Here is a 22,399-nt window from a genome sequence, read left to right as displayed (position 1 = left end):
TGGGCAAATGTCCTCTACTATAGTCCCAAGCTGACCACGGCCTTGTGAGTGGATTTGATTGGTGGAAACTGAAAGAAGCTTGTGTGTATGTATGCATTTGTGTATATATGTATGTTTGTCCTAACTTCATGTGATGGCTCTAAATTATACAAACAATATTGTGAGTTTCCAATTTTCAACTAAGCAGAGTGTAGTGTTGAGGGAAATGGCTTTATGTTGTGTGATGAGAAGTTTAAGTATAATAGGACAGGAACAGATGTCTTGTTATAAAGGAGATTCATGGTTACTCCAGTTAGAAAAGAGAGATGATGGTGAAGATGTGTCGGAGTGTACCCTCAGCTTACAGGAAAGTGAATATAAGAGAAGTGATTCAAAGGATTGGATAGGGTGAAAGGATAGAAATAATTAACATAATTATTGATTTCAAATTTTAGCAGAAGTCAATAAATAATACACCAATCCTGTACAGATTATTTAATTGACTAGCCTTGTCCCTAAAAAATTTCTACCCTTGTACTTATATAAAAAACAATTATGATTAATGCAGAAGTTAATGAAACAAGTACCAGCTATGTACCGGGGTTAATTCAGTGTATCTCCCCTACATCTGTATCTTTTTGTGTCATTGCAAGAAATCATTATTATATTTGCTTGGTGCAAGAATTAACTATCATCTGTTGAAACATTCAGTTGGAATCTAATTAAGTCATTCCTTATCCATGTGGGATACTTGGATATGGTGTTTTTAATATTTAAGATAGAAATTATTTCTGTCCACAGAGTATGTGACTAAAGACCTTACAGTCTTTAGTTTAATTCCTCTGCATTCTGAATTCAAATCCTGTGAACCTTATCTTTCAATCCTCTAGGGTTAATAGAATAGTTATCAAGCTTTCTCTGGTTATTGTCAATTTAATTGACTTGTGACTTCATTTTGTAGTCTGGTACCAGTGTGAGAACCCATTGTTACAGAAATCAAACATCTTATCTGTATATATGTGTATATACCAGAAAACAGTTTGCCATGACCAATGTCTTTTGCATTAAACATAAATGATAAATATTTGAAATATCACTCTTGTAACAGTCATCTTCCATCTACCAAGCACTACTTGTTTGTCAACATTCATAATGACCAATTAACTCTGCTATATTCAAATAATTTATTAAACTTGTTTCTTCTTCAGAATTCATAATTAACTATTTGCATGGTTATTGTTCCAGCTGTTTATTATTGCCATCATAATCATTCATATTGTTATTACCACTCACACTTCCATTACTAACATCAATACTGTCACCATATTATCAGATGTTATTGTTACCAACATTCTCCATCATTACTATCACTATCATCCAGACAGTATCCATAGTGACGTCAACCTTCACTATGAACTAGTAAAAGAACTCGAGCCCATAGAGAAGTCTCTACATTATCACTAGACTTGCTAGAAATAACAGCCAAATCTCCCTTGAACCACAACTTATCTTAAATAAATAACAGCTACATTGGATTATGTCATCCTAGATGAATACAAGACTGAGTTGTTGCAGTTGGAATGCCTCTGGTCAATAAGGGTTGATTTAGGGTTAAACAACAACAATCAGTAAAAGAACTGCTATGTTTTGCTCAGTGTGACCTACATGCCTACATCTACAAGCTTACTGATATCTTTAGAGTAGGAACTTTCCAAAATACTTTTGAATCAAATGGCATGATTAACTGTCAGTATTGCATGAGTAATTTGCTGGAGATTTGGTTGCTATGTCTAGAAAGTTGAGCAACCCATGTAAAAGCTGCCTGTAAATGATGTTGTATTAAGTGGCTTCAAATATACACCACATTTTTTAGATCAGCTGTTGATAAATTAGTCATATTAAAAATGATATCTTGTTACCAGACTATAGTGCAGTTATGTTCTTATATTTTACTGTGTGCATGCACAGCTAGTGACTTAAAAGAAAGTCTTTGAAGTTATAAGTATGTTACATTTATTCATTAGCTAAACTACTTAAATATACTAATGTGTAAAGATCTAACAAGCTAAATTAGATAATTTTCTGTGTTTACCATAAGACTAATTTGTAATAATGCCTCTTGAATTGTATACTAATTTTGTATTTTTAAGTTTTAAGTAAGGACGATTTCTGCCTACATGCCTACAAATTATTTCTTCACAAATATATTTAATGCATACGAAGGGTGCTGGAAAGTTACTGGCTTTGAGTAAAATAAGAAAAGCACAGGAAGATCAGTTAATTATGATTTTATTGAACATGTTTCCCCTCTCAGATTCACACACTTGTTACAGTGGCCTTTCAGTTTTTCTAAACCCTGTAAAAAAAAAACTTGGGAGGTTGGGCCTTCAACCAGGTCTTTTGCAATACCCTTAAAGCCATTGCTGGCCCTTGTGTCTAAAGTAGAAACCAACATTAATCATGATTTCATTTCTAACATAAGCACAAGGCCAAAGGTTTGGGTAAAGGAGGGAAGAGTTGAATATATAAACCCAAAAACTTGTTTTATCAAGCCTGGAAGGATGAAAGGCAAAGTCGACCTCATTGGGATTTGAACTCAGAGCATAAAGAGCTGGAACAAATATTACAAGGCATTTTGTCCAACATTCCAATAATAAGGTTGTTGTTGTGAGTGGATGGAAGCACTCCGTCGGTTACGACGATGGGGGTTCCGGTTGATCCGAATCAACAGAACAGCCTGCTCGTGAAATTAACGTGTAAGTGGCTGAGCACTCCACAGACACGTGTACCCTTAACGTAGTTCTCGGGGATATTCAGCGTGACACAGAGAGTGACAAGGCTGGCCCTTTGAAATACAGGTACAACAGAAACAGAAAGTAAGAGTGAGAGAAAGTTGTGGTGAAAGAGTACAGCAGAGATCACCACCATCCCCTGCCGGAGCCTCGTGGAGCTTTAGGTGTTTTCGTTCAATAAACACTCACAACGCCCGGTCTGGGAATCGAAACCGCGATCCTATGACCGCAAGTCCGCTGCCCTAACCACTGGGCCATTGCGCCTCCACAAATTAAGTGAGTATTGCACCACTGAAATAGATTGTGATTATTGTAATTTAGATATGAACTGCAGACTATATTCTCAGGTGCTGTTATGGTGACACTGGCATTGGGGAAAATATGGTCAATAAAATAAAGACTGTATAAGTCTGATAATAACTAGATTACCAGGATTAAGTCAAGTATGCTTTATCAGCAGATATATGCAACACAAGATCTACAATAATGCATCATCATCGTTATATAATGTACATGTTCTATGCTGGCATGAGTTGCATGGTTTGACATGAACCAGTGTGTCCAGTGTCTGCTTTGACATGGTTTTTACAACTGGATACCCTTCCTAATGCCATCCACTTTACAACATAAACAGAGTGCTTTTTTTTTTGTGTGTGCCACCCACACTATTGAGGTCACCATGCAGTTCACAGCCCTGGGATAGGTGGCTGGTTCAACTTCATGCTAGGGGACGATGGGGGATTACTATGAGAGAGGTGGGCAGAGCAGGTCCCTTGCATATTATTACTTGGGACTGTTATAGGCACAGATATGGCTGTGTGGTTAAAATGTTTGCTTCCCAACCACATAGTTTTTTAGTTCAGGCCTATTGTATGGCAACTTGAGCAACTGCCTTCTACTATATCTCCAAATGGACCAGACTTGAAGGTGGATTTGTGATAGTTGTAAAATTATTCTCACTGTCATATAAGCAATGTCATTTATTTCCAATATTCTGTGAAATCATGTCTTGCCAGTGTGGAATATTACCTTGCTTGAAAATAGGTGAGGATTCATAACATGAAGGGTATCTGGCTCTATGCAAGCATGGAAAAGTGGACATTGAGATGACGATGATGGTGAAGATCTTACTTAAGAATGTTTTATAATCTTATGATGACGCTATGTTGAAATCTAATGTGAAGTATAATGATTATTATTATGAATGTTCCTTCTTTTAGCCTTGCATTGTTTTGTATTAGTTAGTATATTGGTGGATTTTCTTTTACAACTAAATACATGAAATAAGGGGATAGAATCTGATCTCAAATTAAAAACCTCTGTTAAACTATTGGAGGAAAGGGTATCCATTTTAACTAATCTGAGGTTAACCCTTTCATTACTGTATTTATTTTGAGATGCTCTGTGTTTCTTTCAATTACTTCAAATATAACAAAGAATTTAATAAAATAGCTTAGTTATCATTCAGCTAGTGTTAGGAACATAACTTGTGACTAAGGTTTGGTGGAAGATTTTAATTCAAAACTTATGAAAACAAAACATTTGTACTCAGAGCCAGTTTCAGCTGGGTTGATAACAAAAGGGTTAACACAATGGTAGAGTTTATTATTGTATATGATATTGGAAATATATTTACTGTATACTGGACATAATATAATGAGATGATTGGTGGAAACAGTGGACAGGGAAAATAATGATAACTGGAGTGATTCTGTGGTGAGGAAGAGGAAGGTAGCCTGTTCTGCTCTTGGATGATTATGGTTGCCAAATTGGTCTTCTTTCAATTTCCATCTGCCAAATCCACTCACAAGGCTTTGGTCATCCTGGGGCTGTAGAAGAAGACAAATGCTCAGTGTGCCGCACTGTGGGACTTGACATAATACCACATGGATGGGAAGCAAACTTCCTAACCACACAGCCATGCTCGCACTTATAAATTTGTGTGTGGGATGAAGAAGTTTGTCTCATAAACATTTTGGTTTCAAATTCAGCCCTACTGCCAATCAATCTTGTGAGTGAATTTGTTGGATAAAAACTGTAAGTCTGTTTGTGTGTGTGTAAACTCACACACCTGTCTCTTCCCTATATTGACATCTGCACACTGAATGTAATCAAATCTCAACAGTCATACAAATTTGTTCGTAACCTTTTGGGAAAACATGCTCGCTATCAAGCTGTTTACTATTTGAAGACCTAGGGAAAAACATTACTTTCTTGGAAACAGGTAAGTGTTGGCAACAGGAAGAGGGCATCAGGCTGTAGTAGTTGAAAAAAAAAATCTTCCATCTGATCTATGTGAGCAAAGAAAAAGTAGATGTTATAATGATGACGGTGCGTGTTTTAACATCAAAAATCAAAAGATAATACGAGTGCTGTGTTATTATGCATGGCTAGCCAGCAAATGATGTGTGATCTAATTCTTGTTTGAGTGGTTGCAACATTCTTTTATTTATTCCATTGTTTACTTCATGGACTCTTTATGTGTGTGTGTATAATATTTCATACATTCTTTTGATTCAGCACCTGAACACATCTTGCAAGGGCAGGTCTATAGTTGTTTGATGTAAACAAGTATGTTATTATGTTTCTGCTGAAGCTTTTTTATTTCCCAGCAGGTTTTCGAATACCGAACATTGAATTATTTACAGCCTCAGCTCTGTGCGTGTGGGGGAGGGGGGGTAAACACACATTTACTTACAATTTACACTTAGTATGTTTGTGCATGTGTATAATTTATACTGAGTATATGTGGGTGAATATATGTATGTATGTATATGCATAGTACATGTACATAGTGAGCAAGTGAAAGAAAGTAGCACTCAACACATAGCTTAAGTTGTATTTAATAACAAGTTAGCTGAGCTCTCCATAACTCAGATGTTTTGTAGGCACAGATCTACATCTTCAGGCATAGTCAGAGTAGGAAGAATTTAAAGATAGCTTCTAGCTGAAAATATTTAGTTAGACCTCCATTGATCAGTTCACACCATGTGTATAATTTGATTAACATTGACAGCAGGTCATGTTGCATATGCTACCACATGTTAGAGGGAACAGTCCTGTGGCATGAATTAATTGGAAATCTGTACAGTTTGTGAATTGAGCAGTACCAACTATTGATACAGTTTCCCATGGTAAGCTAACCAGTCAACTGGTGTCAGGTTACAATTCAGTTGGCATATCATGCACAGCTGCGTGCTGTTATTTTTAAGCTTGGTGTTGGTAAACCACACTAAATGTGCACGAAAGTGAAATAATTTTAATGTGGGCAACCATATTGACTGCTTATCCTGCATTTGTGCATGAGCCAACTCTGGCTAGTGAAGTGTTTCTAGGGTATCAAGTAGTCAGTGGTTTGAAGTTCATGAATTGGACAGTTCTCTGATGACAACTATACGATATATCAGTTTTCTTGTTGATGGATTCTACTGGCATTGTAGCACATGAAGTTTCTCACGAGCAGTCACCAATTAGAAAACTGCATGTAAGTAGGGAGGGGTCCTTTCAAAGATGCTCTATTTGTGGCTTTTATGCTCATGTAGTATATTATGATTCCTTTGGATAGTGTGAGGGTGGCTCTATAGACAAGTCATCGGCTAACTGCGGCCAATGGGACTTTCCAAATGGCACTTTTATATTGCACCCCAACTGACAATGAGCCATGTCTTACGCTATCTACTTCTCAAAAATGGTTGCCCACCTCTGCTACAGGCCATAGCCTTTGACTGCCAGGATTTTCCCAGTGGGCAGGTGGTAAGTTTTTGGTTATTGCACGTTGGAGTATAAGAGGAAACTACATGGAAGCGTGTTTGTTTCTTTTATAGCTTGCAGTGTTGTTGAAACATGAGTAGTTAATTTTAATATGGACAATTAAAGAGTTTATGATACCTTTGGATGCTTGGGAAATGTCTAATTAGGGACTAGAAGCTTCTAGTCACATTAGAGGATTCATCTAGAATTGATGGGGGATTAAACTAGATTGCCTTTATAATTCTCTTCAGAGGTTTTCCATATACACTAGATTTTGCGTTGTAAGAAATAAGTGAATATGTATGATACAGTGAAGTAAAGTATCAGTGACCAGGATGTTGACATGCAAAAAAAAAATTTGATACCTAATAATATATATTGTTATTAATATCTGTCTCCTTGAAATTATGCCTCCCTTTCTCTTCTATAGTTACTCTTTCAACACTGTTCTCTCTGTTACACTCTTTGCTACCATCCTCTCACAACAATAAATCTGTTTCTTTCAGTTGTGGCAAAGAAGCTTGCTTACTAACCACATGGTTCTGGGTTCAATACCACTGTTTGGCACCTAGGGCAAGTGTAGCCCCGGGCTGATCAAAGCCTTGTGAGTGAATTTAGTGGGTGGAAACTGAAAGAGGTTGTGTGTGTGTTGTCACCTTGCCTTCACATCAGATGATAGCTGTAAGCAAGTGCTACCATCATACAGTGTATTTTGTTTCAATTCTTCTATGAAAACATGACTGATAATGAGGGATTTTTACCTTACTTGGTAAGGGTTAGCAACAGGAAGAGCATCCAGTCATAGAACATCTGCCATGACAAATTCCTTCTAATCCATATTAAAACAAGAAAATGTTTTAAAATGTTAAAGCTATGATTTATTCTCTTTATATTTCAGGAAAAAATTCGACAGGTTTTTGACAATTTGATTCAGTTGGACCATCCAAATATTGTGAAATTTCATAAATACTGGACAGACACAGTTGGAGAAAAGCCTAGGGTATGTATCTTCTCTGTTTTTTCTTTTTACTTTGTTAGATATATGACATGCATTGCATTAAGGAAACAAATAAAAGAAAAAGAATGAAACCTGCTGATCAGGTGAAGCTGTGCTGATGCCCATTTAGGTGAGATGCATAGGATTTCCTGGCCATTCCCTCTGCAGAGCCTACAACATGCTGTACTTCAGAGGGGGCAGTAGGTGGAAGACCATGGAGCCAGCAGAGGTTACCTCGAAGTGGCTATGGACCTGGTGTGACTCCTGGAAGCAATAATCCTACCAGAGATAGTGTTAAATGGACACAAGCTAGGGCTTGATCAACCCTGGCTAGGTCATCTGGGTGATGATATCTGATTATTGAAAGGCCTGAAACACCCAATGACCCCAGGAAATATCACTGAAGGGGTGTCCAGGTGCATCACAGCCTATGTATGGAAAAACTAAAATGTATGTGTGTGTCTTATGTTTAGGTTGTTGGTTAATCCCAGGTCAAGCCTATGATCAAAGACATGACTTCACCCCTTCATTCCAAGTTTTTCTGAGGCTTCCATTTCCATGGGTTGCACTCATTTTGACAGCTGTCATCTTCCATACGTTACATGCCTGAACCAGCTCATTTCACTTGTATTATATTGTTTTTTCACACTAATATTTACATATCCAGTAGAACATGCTTGTTTCATTTCTGTCTGGTCTCTGCAGGTCCTCTGCAATCAAGGCTCCTATTTTTATTTTGTACAGCATCACACTTCAAACACAAGCATCACACAACTTGCCATTCACTCTGAGTGAAAAGCCCTTTGTTGCCAACTGCTGTAATAGCTCCCTGAGTTTTTCCAACCCATTCTTATTCTGGTTACTATGCTTTCTGAATACCCACCTTAGTAACATTAAGTATCATCTATTTCTCTAGAAATTTCCAGGCATTCTATAGACTCTCTAATGCCCAATAGATTCCCTCGTGCTTGCTTATTATAGAAAGATTTTCTTATCAGGTAACATGACATAGTAAAGTAGTAGTTGGGAATTGTGGGTACTACTAATTACTTCATATGGTGTTTTGCTGCTTGTTTCATGCTTCCCTTTAGCTTATTTTATTTCCTTATTTAATTGTTGATGCTGGGTTATACTTATGGCACATGTGTTATGCTTGAGATGCAATGTAAAATCATGGTCAGTTGCTAATATGGATACATTATTTTGTCTTCCAGGTAATTTTCATTACAGAATACATGTCATCTGGTTCTTTGAAGCAGTTTTTAAAGAAAACCAAAAAGAATAACAAGACATTCCCATTGAAGGTATGATTACACTGTACTTTTTAGACAAGCTCCTTGTTTCTGTAATGCATGTGATACCACAGTTGGACTGGTTGTATTTTATTTTTTAACATTTTGAATATTTTTTTTTTCTTTTGTTGAAGTTGGTTATATACTTTGTGGTCCTAATTGCATGTCTCACATTTTTGTACTGAAACAAACATACATGGCTTCAATACAGAATACTTTCCTACAACATTTGTAGTTAATATTAGTGGAGTTTACAAAAATGGTAATGTTGGAACACACTATGACTTCTCATTTTATTACTATTACTACTGTTACTACTACTACAGATGTATCATATTTCCATTTGTAATCTGTGTGTGTGTGTGTAAGCATATAGTTGTGAGTGTGCGTGTTATGTATGTATATAATTTCATATTCCTTAGACATTTCTTTTAGTGATTGATATGAGGTTCAAATTCTTAATAAATACAGAAGTTATATACTTTTTTGCTTTCATACCATTCGGTCGGTTTTTGACTGGGTGTGGCAAATTGGTAAAGAATACTACATTAATTAGCTGTTGTTGCTAATTTGTGCTCTTAAGTGGAGTGTTATCCTGTCATTAGCTGGGCGGAGTCTTCTTGAGAAGTGGCTCTTTTTGTCTTCTGTTGACCATCTGAGAAGGTCAGTTGTGTTCTTCAGACTGCAGATATACTGGCATGCTAATTAGAATTTGTTAGTATTTCTAGTTTGGACTGTGTGGTTATATATTGTAGTTGCTCTTAAGCATGTTTGCTATTAGCCTGATACTGTCATAAGATGGTTGTTTGGTTTAGTGCACTAGTGTCTTTGTGTGGCTCTTTGAATGGACAGGATACTGCTGAAGTTGCATCATAGCATTGGGTTAATCTTCATGTTAGTCTTAATATACAGTTAATCTTATTTGAATCAATTAGGACAGCAATCATGGATCTCCATCTTCCCTCTTGACCCATTCTTCTTACAGCCAGTCGGGAAGGCTGTCAAATATTTTCTCTATATATCTCCCCTAGTTTCTTCCTTTCAGTTTTCACTAAGTGTTCAAAGCTTTGTCTTCTTATATGATGTCCAATAAACTCAATTTGTTGCTTCCTCCTTCTCTTCATGTTAAGAAGTTTTTATTTTATTTTATGTTATTTATTTTAGTGGTTTCTGCTCATCTAAGAGCACTTAGACATTTGTTAGTCTATCTGTATAGGACACTTTTAGCATTCACCTAAGGACCCACATTTCTGCAGCATTGATAACTTCTTACACAACTATGGAAATTATAGTTAACTTCTCATATTTTTATTGAACAACGTAAAGACTGTTTCTAATGAAGCAATTACTGGTTATATTATATATCATATCCATGCAAAATGGTTGGTTGAACCAAATAATTATAGTTTTTCTGATTCTGTTATTCTGGATTTGGTGCTGTATATTCTCCAGTTTCTCTTGGCACATCTTTCAAATAGTGTGCACCCGCAAAAAGTATTTTTTGCCAGTGTATATTGGATACTCTCTTGTTAATATTACTGACAAGATTTATCTGTTTCTAACTAAATGTGTGGAATACAAGTTAATATGAAGTGAATCTATCATAAATAAATCTATCATCTTGTCTATAAAAAAAATTTTACTCTAATGAATTAGTTCTGACAGTTATTTTTCAGTTAAATTCCATAAATTTTTCTATTAGGTTTATCCTACACCTATTCAGGTTGTGAGTATTTATGTGGTAGGAGTTTTCCAACTGTATATCTAAAGAATCTATGGAGCTAAATCTACTTCATTGTGTTTCTAAAATATACAAACTCACCTCAAACCTAAGCTGACATTGAGACTCTTCACGTAGAAGCAGTTATCAAAGAATGGTATGTTAGTGATGTCCTAGCATGCATTATTGCATTGGTACCAATACTATTTATGGTGGTAAATTTCTTCCAGAAATTCTAAGTGTTTATGGAGGGAGGGCTCAGTAATTGTTGTGTAGAATTCTGCTCATTCAACCATGGTAAATTTATAAAGTTTCCATCATTACTGCAGCACTACTGTCCAAGTCTCACAGGTTTGTGGTTGGTTTATTTTGAGGAGCTTGTGAGTGAGATATTGTCTCCATCCAATCTAGGAAGGCTGTAACTCCAAATAAGAACTAACTTGAACTGTAATGACCTACCCAACCCAGGCCAGCATGGGAAAGCAGACATGATTACAATGATTCTGTCAAGTCTACTCAATTCACTATTTGTTAAGTTTATTAATATATTGTTAGGATCTACTTGGAAGTTTTGTATATGTCCTTCACATGGTTAGGCAATCTACTCTGATATCAATCTTAGTCTGTCTAGTGTTTGTACTTTTTTAGCTTTGTTATATGTGGTTTCTGTTTCACAATGTATGTATATATGATATATATTTGTATGTGACTTGTTGGTGAGTTTGAAATTTTTTTGAAGTTCTTTTCCTAGATTGTAAATCCTAACTTCATCATTTGAACCTCATATGAATTAACTTGAAGAATGTCAAAGTGACACAAAACTTGAATAGCAGTGTGGTGATGTTTTAGCTTTGAATAGAGAAATAAAATATATGTAGATATATATACATATATCATCATCATCATTTAACATCCATTTTCCATGCTGGCATGGGTTGGACAGTTTGACTGGGGATTGGCAAGCTGGTAGGCTGCACCAGGCTCCAATCTGATTTGGCACGGTTTCTACAGCTGGATGCCCTTCCTAACACCAGCCACTCCGAGTGTGTGGTGGGTGCTTTTTACGAGCCACCAGCACAGGAGCCAGTCGGGGTGAGGGACTGGCATCAACCACATTCGGATGGTGCTTTTTACATGAAGTAACAAGGATGTCCAGGTATCAATACATTACATCCGCTTCCAGCAGCTCCATTTAATCGATCAATGAAAACATTACATCAGTTTAAAAGAAACCACTTTCCTCAGAAGTAGATGACCATATAGATTTCCAACATAAAGGATAAACCATTTTTGACAAATTTAGATTTGTCACCAACTAGAACACAGTTGACAACTATCTCACCACTCTTATATCTTGACCGCCACTATCTTCCTCTAATACTCTCTAAATTATAATAGGCTTAATAAGATATGCATTTCTTTCTAAACTCATTCTGCCACAAATATAAGGAAACAATGTAATTATTTTAGTTTCTAGTATTGATATAAATTCGTCAAAAATGGTTTATCTTTTATGTTGGAAATTTATACAGTTATTTACTTCTGAGGAGAGTGGTTTTTTTGTTGTTGATTTTTTTTTCAAATGTATATAATGTTTTCATTAATCGATTAAATGGAGCCACTCAAAATGGTCATAATGTTATTGATACCTGGACATCCTTGTTACTTATTTACATTCTGTTCACCTAACTTGGAGCTGTGCCTCAATTTAAGTACCTAATTCAACTAAATCTTAATTATATATATATATATATATATATATATATATATATGTATATTAATTGCAAGCAAGGATGCAGTATTTCTTTTGCAACCATAATATACTGCCAAATATATTAAAGGTTTACAAGTCAATATTGTACCTTACTTTTATATATATGTATATATATATTATATTGGGGTGTGTGTGCACGTTGCATTGAGTATTTTCTCATCATGTTGGTATCCACAAACTCGTGTGTACTTATTTAGCACTGTGGACCAGCTCATGATGGTAAATAGCAGTAAATTGAATTACTATTTTCTTCTGAAGATCTGGTATTTCAATGTAGTTATGCAATCATCTACATAATGATTACTGCACTAGTGAAATACATGTAAGTATTATGTAATTTTAAGAGGTTATAATAAAAAGACAAACTAAATTTCCTATTCTTTCTGCTCTTGTGTATGTATATATGTATATAAATATAAGAGAGAAAGAGAGAGATAATACAGTCATCAAGTGAATGATATATTACCATTTTAAATCCTGAGTTAATAAATAGCTCACCACCAGGGCTTTGTGGTACTCTAAGCAAGGTACTAAATTTTATCCGTCTTACCTAGCAACAGAGCAGGTAAGAAAGGTGAGCACCATGTAACATCATCAGTAGTGCACCAAACTTTACCATGCAGATATCAAGCCTTCTTTAATGATATTATAATAATTATAACATCTGTATTTATTAGCCTTCTTATTTGCTATTATTGATGTTTAACTGTTGTGTTAGATATACCATTTACGCCTTATCACTGATTTTTTTTTTTTAAATTTGTTTTAGTTAAATCCATGTTTGTTGCTTTCGCTCTAGCCTTTGCACCTTCACCATTTATTATTTCTCCACATTCCCATATTTTTTTCTAGGGTCACAGTAAAAAAAAACAGGTAACTCATTTAAATATTACTTCATTTCATAATCACTATCTCATACTTTCATTTTATGTCTCTTTCGATTTCCCTCTCATTTTTTTCTGTGTTGCTCATTCTCTTTCCTCATTTCTCTCTATCTCTCCTTCATTCTCTGTCTTTCTCTAAACTTTTTTGTACGCATTGTTTTCATTTTCTATCAACCTGGCATCTATAATAGTCATTTTCTGATTCCTACCAAACATGGTCTACTTCTAAATCCAACAAAATGGGAAAACATTTGCTTTAATTTTCATTCTCTGACCACCTCGATCTTTTGTATTGTGTATTACACTAATAAATAACCAACACTGAATAATAATAATAATAATTAACTAGAATGCTATGCTGTAATAATCCTTTTCTTACAAATTAATTTCAGCTCCATATCATCATAAACCTATTGCCTTCTACTTCTATCTTAATATTAAAAATAAAGCCTATTAGCTTCCTTATCTTTCAACATGGTTGTAGTAATAAAGTAGACTGAATGCCCTGAGAGAAAATGAGTTAGGCATCATTACTTAAAATTGGCATTAAACTGCAATTTGTTATATGTGTGAGTACTGTGCTTTTGGTTAAAGTTGAGTGGAAGAAACCACTCAACTGACCTCCATGAAATCTCCCTATCAATAAGAGGCATGAATTTCATTTCTATTTTCCTTATAAGTGCATCTTTACTAGTTTGAGTCATTAGATTTAGGCTATATTATGGTACAGTAATTGCGCTGTGGCTATGCTAATAAACCTCAATCCTGTCGTACAGGGTTGAGCTGTAAAAGGATGCTGAACAGAAACAAATATTGATAAGAGGAATAAAAGAAAACATGAAGCTTAAAAAAAGATACGATGTCACTCCTTCTCAACTGTATTTATTTCATCGACTCCGAAAGGATAAAAGTGAAGTAGACGATGGCAGGATTTGAACTCAAAATGTAACTTGTTGTAACTAAATGTCATAAGGTATTTTTTCTGATACCCTACCAGTTCTGCCATCCACTCAGACCTTTATAAGAAATTAGTTACTAAAGTTGCCATCTTCAAAAGATGGAATAAAATATCAAATTTTAAAGAAAAAGTAATATCCAAGCATGGCCATAGCTGGATTGCTGAATCCAGTAACAAAAAAAAAGGCAAAAGAACAATATTTATATAATATATAGATAGAGAGATGTATGTATGTACAGAAGATTCTTCAGGGTTTAGCTTTAAGGACTTGATAACCCAAACGTTATAAAATTATAATTAAAATAGCTGTTCTTGAGTTAATATGGTCAAAAAATTTAACCCTCCAGTCTGGTGGTGGTTCACAAATGTCTGACTCTCATAGTGTAAGAATTCTATTGACAAACATGAATGTTTTATAATTCCACCCATCCCCTTTCTCTACCTCCACTGACAAAATTGTTTTTAAAATACAACATCAAAAGCAAAGCATATCATGGGAAAGGAATGAAAATATTTTTTTTAAATAATTTTAACCATGTATTGTGGTTGAATTAGTCATAAGTTTTAGTAAAAAAAAAAAAGATGTTAAAAGTGCAGATTGCCATTTTGTTTGAACAGTGTAAACAACTTGACAATGAGAGGTTTGTGTGCATATTCTTGTATGCATTAGAGAGAGACACTTACTTGCACACTGAGGCTCATTCACAGGATGCCACTTTTTAATTCACACACTCTTTCTCACTCTCTCTCACATGTCACTATCATATGTTGCAATTTTTGCGCAACATTCTATTTTTATATCATTGTTGATATGTATTTTATTCATACACACACACACACACACACACACACACTTTCTGGTAGCTGTAATGGCTAGAGGGCAGTCTTGATAAATGTTACTCATCCCCCTTTTATACTACCAGTTTCCCACCACCGACCCACCCCTACTCTGAACCACTTCCATCCCTTATTCCCATTACACTCCCCCTCTCCACCCGCACTATTTTCACCAATCACTTCTTTTCTATCCCTTCAGTTATCTCTCTCCTCTACCATATTCCATTTTAACACCTCGCATATCTCTTCTCAACAAGTGTTAAAATGTCCTCTCATATCTGCCATCAAGTCCCACTCACTGTAGCTACCCTTATCCACTCCTGCATCTTCCACCTCACCAGTCCTACACCTTGCACATCACCCCTCTACATTTTGATCTATCCTTCCTGTGTCACTTCTATCTCTCTTACTCTCTTCATACTACTATTTCCCATCAATTACACCTCCACTCTTGTTCACCACTCACTTCCTTCACCTCTACCTCTAACCCTCTGATACTCTCTCACACACTATTGAAAGTACCTTCTCTTTCCTCCCCTCCCCTAACCCACTGTCCGAATCTTCCCTTATGCTCACCTGCTTGTACCCTAAGAGTTTGCTCTGATATGCCACCACTACCATCTTTATCTCCTTCACAAGTACTGCTGCACACTCTTATATAATGTGTGATTACCGTGTTTTTTCTTTAAAGCAAGACACTTATATCTGTCCCTCTATCATAATTTAGCCTTTCAACACCTGGCAGAAAGCCACCTCCCCCTCTCAAATACTTCTCCCAACTTAGTAGTGAGTGCTCCCCCCCCCCCGTTTCCTTGTCCATTTTGTCTTGCAAGTTACTTGACAATGTTACAAGTGCCAGTAGCATGAAAAATGCACCTAGTACAGTATAAGTAAATGTTTAGAAAAAATATCATACATGGTAAAAGGGCATACGTGGGAACACAAAAGACTTTTAAACCAACTGAAAAAAGGTTTACGGAAGAGAGAACAAGACTTGAAGAACCAATGGAATTTCTTTGACATACCTCAAGGAATAGTTGAGCCAATGAGTACATCAACTAGGAAAAGAAAACAAACAGAACTTTTGCAAGTAGAGCGAAAACGAAAAAATATTCCAATTTCTTCCCAGGGAATTAAGAAAAAAAAATGGGGTGGGCAGAGAGTTGGTAATAAATATATAATAAATATAAGAAAAATATTGACTTCCAAGGAAAGTCAAGTTCAAAAAGGGGAGATGTGGTGGCAAAATCCTGATGCCTCTGTGGGATAGCAAGTGAACTGTCCTAAACCTTATAAAGGTGCATACATACAGACAGTGCGAGGTACAGTGTGGTGTGTGCAGTTGTAGTTGTTGAGAAGAGATATATGTTTGTTACTGATTTAGTTTTTGTAGTTTTACAACACTGTTACAGAGTAGTCTATATCCAAACTCCAAGGATATAAGATTTTTTTTACATTACATGTCGTACAAACAGTGTCGTTCATTTCCAATATTATATGAAAACATGTCAGGCCATGAGGAAACATTACCTTGCTTGAAAACATGTGAGGGTTGACGACAAGAAGGGCTTCCTGCCATGGAACATCTGTATCAAACTCCATCTGATCCATGCACGCATAGAAAACTAAACATAGAATTCAGTTGCAGTAGTAAAAACCATTTGTTGTGTTCCAGAATGATAGGGAGTAACTCCTCCATGCTACTCCAAACAGACCTCAAAATATTGCAAAAGGAATAATGATTCAGTTCCTTGCACAAAACAATGATTGATTTGCATATGCTCCTAAATTGACTTCTTTCTTATTTAGAAATTCTTGATATAGAAATTTGTGAGGAGAAATATTTCTAGAAGTATTAAAATATACTATAAACATAACCAACTATAGCCATCACTCACAAGCAAATATGATTTGGTAGCATGTACCATACTTTTGCTAATTGTTTTAAGTATTTATGTAAAACACAACCTCACCCACATATTTGTGTGGGTCTCCTTGTCTCAACATTGCCTAGTAGTTGTAAATGAATGTCACTGTCATACAAGTGAAAACATGTCTGGCTATAGGGGAAATATTATCATACTTAGAAACAAGTAAGTTTGTGACAAGAAGGACATTTGGTCATCGAAAATCTACCTCAATAAACTCCATCTAACCCATGCGTGCATGGAAAAGTGCACATGATGATGTAGTTGGAATGACATAGACACCTCTGATCATTTGGCTCAACAGAATATCAAGAAGGTAACAGCTGGTGGGAGAGAGGGCTGCACCAGCACTGGCTGGTGCTCATTTTCAGTTGAGTAGACTGGAACAATGCGGAATAAAGGGCTTTGCTCCAAGACGAATATATCAGAAACATGTTATATTCAGCAAGAATTCTATGGAGGATAGCATATCTTGTCCTACGATTTGCTGCTCTAATGAAAAACCTTAAAGAAACTCCATCAGTGATGCTTGGTTCTTTCATTGGACTGAAGGCAAAAAGCACTGGTATATCCATACTCACAGATGATGCAGCATACTGTTGGCAGAGCCCAGGAAATTGATCTTTTCTCTCTTTTCTGTTGTAGTTTTCCACAATCTTTCACTGTTAGTCACTGTCTTTTCCCATCCAGTAGCAATGTCACATAATGGCACCATTATAATGGAGTTTTGGATACAATCACTTTCACTCTTTGTTGTAAAGCACAGATTTAGGGATCCTAGCATTTCCAATATGAATTACATCTCACTTAAGACTAATACATTTCCTGTAAAGTGGGCTCAATATTAGGCATATTTGCACATTGCAGGACCACATAGTTGGGATTGTAGTCTTGCCAAGACTTGTTCATTGTATTTCATAAATAATTAGCAGTTCATCAGCTTTTGATATACCAACAAAATAGTGTATAGGTCTGGGCAGAGTACAGCAGACAGGATAATAGTACTGCTTGTTATACTTAGCATTTTGTTGATAGTTTTATGCCATGTTATTTCTGTAGTTAAATACTAAGCTTCTTAGATGTGATCACAGCTGACCGAATGTGGTGAGCTGATGCCACATCCAGACAGTTGTCATCAGAAATCATACTATCCAAATGTGTGAACTTTTTCACTGCATTTAAAGGTTGATTCCTGATCAGGATGATTTTACATTCATGTTTCATTACTCTAGGTTTAAGATGTTAGATGACTTTGGTCTTTTATATGTTAATCAATAGGACAAGGGCTCTTACTGGAAATGAAATTCCACATCTTCAAAGTTCTCTTGAATGCTTGATTTGACCGATTGTCATGGCAAGTCTAATTAATGGGATCAGTAACAATATCATCGAAAAAGAATGACTCAATTAATCCTTTTGATGATAAACCACACCATGCTATAGCTACAGGTAAATTAAGATGATGTTCCTCTGTAATATATGGCTTTTCAGGTCCCCAGTAGTTGCAATTGTTGCACAGATTTTCTTGAACTCTAGCAATATGTTTCAAGTATCCTTTCTTACTTTGTGGGGCTCATTGATGTCAATGGTTTTCTGAAACATTTCATATGGACATTCTGAACAGTTCCATCTGCTTCAAACTTATCTCGAGTGATGGTAAGTAGCATAGGTGGATCTGTTTGAAACTTCGCCCTAAATTATCTTTACACTTCAACTACATTTTTCAACTTCGAATAGCACTTCATGTTCAAAGCGTAGTCTGGTTCCCTTCATCATTTCCAATGGGCTAAATTTTTTTTTAAATGGAAACTGAGTTATCAGCTGTTAAAGTGTGCATACATTTTGTGGGGACACCCTGTGTGTACACACTCACAGTTGTCTCTCAGGGAAGTTATGATGTGTGTGTGTGTGTGCATATGCATGCTTGTTTTGATAGTATGCTATAATTATGTTACTACCCTCTTCAGTCATTACAATGGGAGTTACATTAAAGTCACGAAAAGTCGTCATCATTTAACACTGGTTGTCAGTCAGTTTGACATTTGGGCTTACATTATATCATGATAATTATCGCATTACATGTTAGTTTATAAACTGATTTATATTGCATGATAAATCAATTTTTAAAATAGTATCCCATACACTCCTATGATTTATGTGAGTACCAATTATTGAATGTGTTGTCATAGCTGACCAGGAATTGAGTTATATCTGAAGGTGCTAAGTCTTCACATTCAGTTAATTCTTAATCTTTTACTTTGTATTATTTTTAGAAACAAATATTTGATTAAATGTGTCACTAAACTATTGCAAATGTGCTACAAAAGATCTTTATATATATATCTGAAGAGAAATCATTTCAATTGTCTGCTATATACAGATCACAGAATATCCAAGTTTCATTATGTGTTGTGTGAAACTATAGAGAGCAAATATGTTGAACAGATGACAAAGGAAATAACAATATTTCCTTTGATAATCTGCACATAAGAGTTTCATTGACCTTAAGTGGTTGCAACCCTCTGAAATCTATTGTCAACCAAGGTTATTGGCCAACCATTAATATAGAGTCTACATTAGTGTATCTAAAAGTTAAAGAGAAACAACAACCACATGAACTAATCCTACACATTCTTGACTCTTGAAATATTATGCTCTGATGAGAAGAAAACAAAAGAAATTGACAGCTTGTGCAAGCTCTAAGGATTCTTAACATTTGAGAAACAATACCACATGCAACCAATTAATAATAGTTGATTCTTCCAGAATTATTTCACATTTGAATGTGTGTGTGTGTGTATATTTATATATATGCTCTCTCTCTCTCTCAAAAAAAAAAAAGTGTTTTTGTATGCTTAAATGCAGTCTACATTAACCCGATAAAGAACTCAATACAAATGTAGAGCCATCTCTTTTGTGAAGTTCAACCTCTTGAGATTGGGTTTTCATCACTTTATCCTCTGTCTTTTTAGGTCTTCATCTTCCATGGGCAATCATCTACTTTGAGTGCTTGACACATTAAGTAGCTGTTGTCATTCATATATATAACAATCAAATGTCTGTATTAATACAGTCTTATCTCTTGCATACTACATCTAATTCTTATACACAACTTTCCTCAGATCATTTGTATTCCAGCATTCATGTACACCAATATTATACATCCAGCAAACATGCTCACTTCATTTATTTCTGTTCTCCTCAAATCCTCTGCATTCAGGGGCCCATGTCTCACTACCATAAACCATCATACTTTACACTCAAGCATCATAAAATCTGTTGTCCACACTAAGAAGTCCTTTGGTTTCCACTAGATGTAACAGCTGTATGAACTTTTTCAAGTCTATTCTTACTCTGGTTACTATGCTTTTGGAATCCCCTGCCACTGCTAATTAGGTCACGTACATAACAGAAACTTTTGACTACTTGTAGAGCATCATGAGAGCAGTTGATAAAATCTATTTCCTGGATGCTCCTGTGCATCTGTCACATGTGAAATCTGCCTTTGTTCTCACTACACTTTTTATGCATGAGTCCTGTCTTTTCTACTTACGAATGTTGACGTGGATGTAAGAAAACTATTTTTTAAACCAAATTCTTCCCCTGAAGCTAGAAAAAAAATTATTTTTGTTTTTGTACATAAATAATTTAGATAAAGAGTTAAACATTTGTAGTTGGTAAGTTGTGTGTGGAGAGAGTTCATCTCTCTTTTTATAAAAAAAATGTTATGTTTGTTACATTAGTATATGGTAGATTTTGTTTACCACACCAAATCTTTTATGTAACTAATATTTCAGGTCAATTAAGCACAGCTGGATTTTACATCAGTTTATATAAGTCGTGTTTTGTTTTTGATTCTCTGCCTCCTTCTGCTCCAATTGAGTAGACTAAATACTGTTACATCATCTATGGAAATAAAACACCACTTTTCCCATTAATTGTATTCACCACTCACTCCTTGGGTGACTGTGAAGCTAATTCAGCCATGGCTTATTATGCATTAAGTATTGTACAGCTTCAAACTGCTCAATAGCTAAACAGCTATATATAAACCTTGAATCCCAGATACTTTACTAGTAGGCTTTCCTATCAAAATGTGTTTGGTGTTTATAAACTAGGCAAGAGATATCAGAATCCCAGCTACCAATACTTTTGTGTTAAGTTTTTCTGCCTTTAGTCTCTTGTTGCTTTTTCACGTTTTCCTATGGATTAAATGGATCGTTTCTGTGACCTACTCCGTGTCCTCTAAACACTGTCATCCTCTTTTTCATTGCTACTGGACAACCTTGTTTATTTTGATAATGACCCCCCTCTCCTCCTTTCCAGTATGGAACTTAAATATTAAATAGCCACCCTTCTCTCCTCTTCCACTCCAGTTACTGATCACACTATAGATAGGTAAATAAGAGGAAAAGACTGGGACTTTGAGGCAAGATGGCACAGGTTGTGCAGTATTGTAGGGTACTGCTTTGCAAAACCACTCAGGCCAAGAAATAATTTCTTGACATCAATAAAAGAGGCATTGTTATGAGAAATGAAGGTGGGAGTCTTGAACATTAATAGATGGTGAAACTATGGATAGTTATAATTCTCTTACTATTTTAGACTTATAGTTATAGCCATGCTCATTCATTTTCTTTGCATTTTGGATTTATAGGAGAAGTAACAGGAAATAGGGTGTTGGTGTTAATTTGGTCATTTCTAAAGATCATTATCAGCATGTGTATAAGGGCTTCAAGTAAGAACTGAAACTTCGTTGTAATGTTGGCCTATTGAACATTTTAACCCTTACACTGTGAAATTTGATTTCATGGTTATTCCAGTACTGCTGCAAGTCACCTTGCCTCAATAAACTTGACATATCTCAAAAGAAAATAGTTTCAAACATGACATTCCTCAACAAAAGATAGGTTGGTATATAAAACTACCTTCCACTGTTAGGAGTAATGAAGTTTTCAGTGGATATATCTGCTTTTTACAGGATATTTATTGTCATTGTATATGTATGGGCATGCACATATGCTGTGAAGAAATATTGTCAAATATGCACAAGTATTTATGTTTACCTCATCTCAGTGTCAGCAATTAAGTTATACCAACTGCAGTGGTGACTGCATGTGTATGTCAGACTAACTCAGAAAACAAAAAAAAAATAACAAATAATAAATAAAAAATAGGCCAAAGTTATAAATTAGCTGTCAATTTTAGCAAGTGTTTGTGGATGAGGATGGACAGAAGGTCCTTGTGTAAAGGCAGCATTTTTTTCTTTGTTCCATTAACTGACACAATATTCAGTTATCAGATTAAAATACCTATTAAATCTGAAATATAAAATATTGCTAAATATGTGAGTGTTTGTATTCTTCCTCTTCCTCCTTGCTCTAAAGTTTAAATGATAATGATAGCAACACTGATTAACTACTAGCTTTTTGGGGGGTGGGGTGAGTAGAAGTGTCACAATTTGTCATTGGGTCAATCTGACTTTGAG

At 35.5% G+C, this 22,399-nt stretch overlaps 1 protein-coding gene across 12 annotated transcripts in view; it reads left to right on the top strand.

Moving 5' to 3' along the window:
* The window catches only part of LOC115216687 (nuclear receptor-binding protein), a 121,343-nt gene that overhangs the window by 17,941 nt on the left and 81,003 nt on the right, over window positions 1–22,399 (top strand). For 10 of the 12 annotated variants that reach the window (XM_029786201.2, XM_029786211.2, XM_029786209.2 and 7 more), the window contains exons 3-5: window positions 7,420–7,521; window positions 8,733–8,822; window positions 13,157–13,177. In XM_029786201.2, coding sequence (XP_029642061.1) covers window positions 7,420–7,521; window positions 8,733–8,822; window positions 13,157–13,177 — 213 coding nt within the window. The remainder of the gene's footprint in view (window positions 1–7,419; window positions 7,522–8,732; window positions 8,823–13,156; window positions 13,178–22,399) is intronic. The other 2 variants (XM_029786203.2, XM_029786213.2) reach the window with 1 other exon arrangement.

Source organism: Octopus sinensis, linkage group LG10, assembly GCF_006345805.1.
Source record: "Octopus sinensis linkage group LG10, ASM634580v1, whole genome shotgun sequence".
Lineage (NCBI taxonomy): Eukaryota > Metazoa > Mollusca > Cephalopoda > Octopoda > Octopodidae > Octopus > Octopus sinensis.
This window is presented reverse-complemented; position numbering and strand designations above follow the sequence as displayed.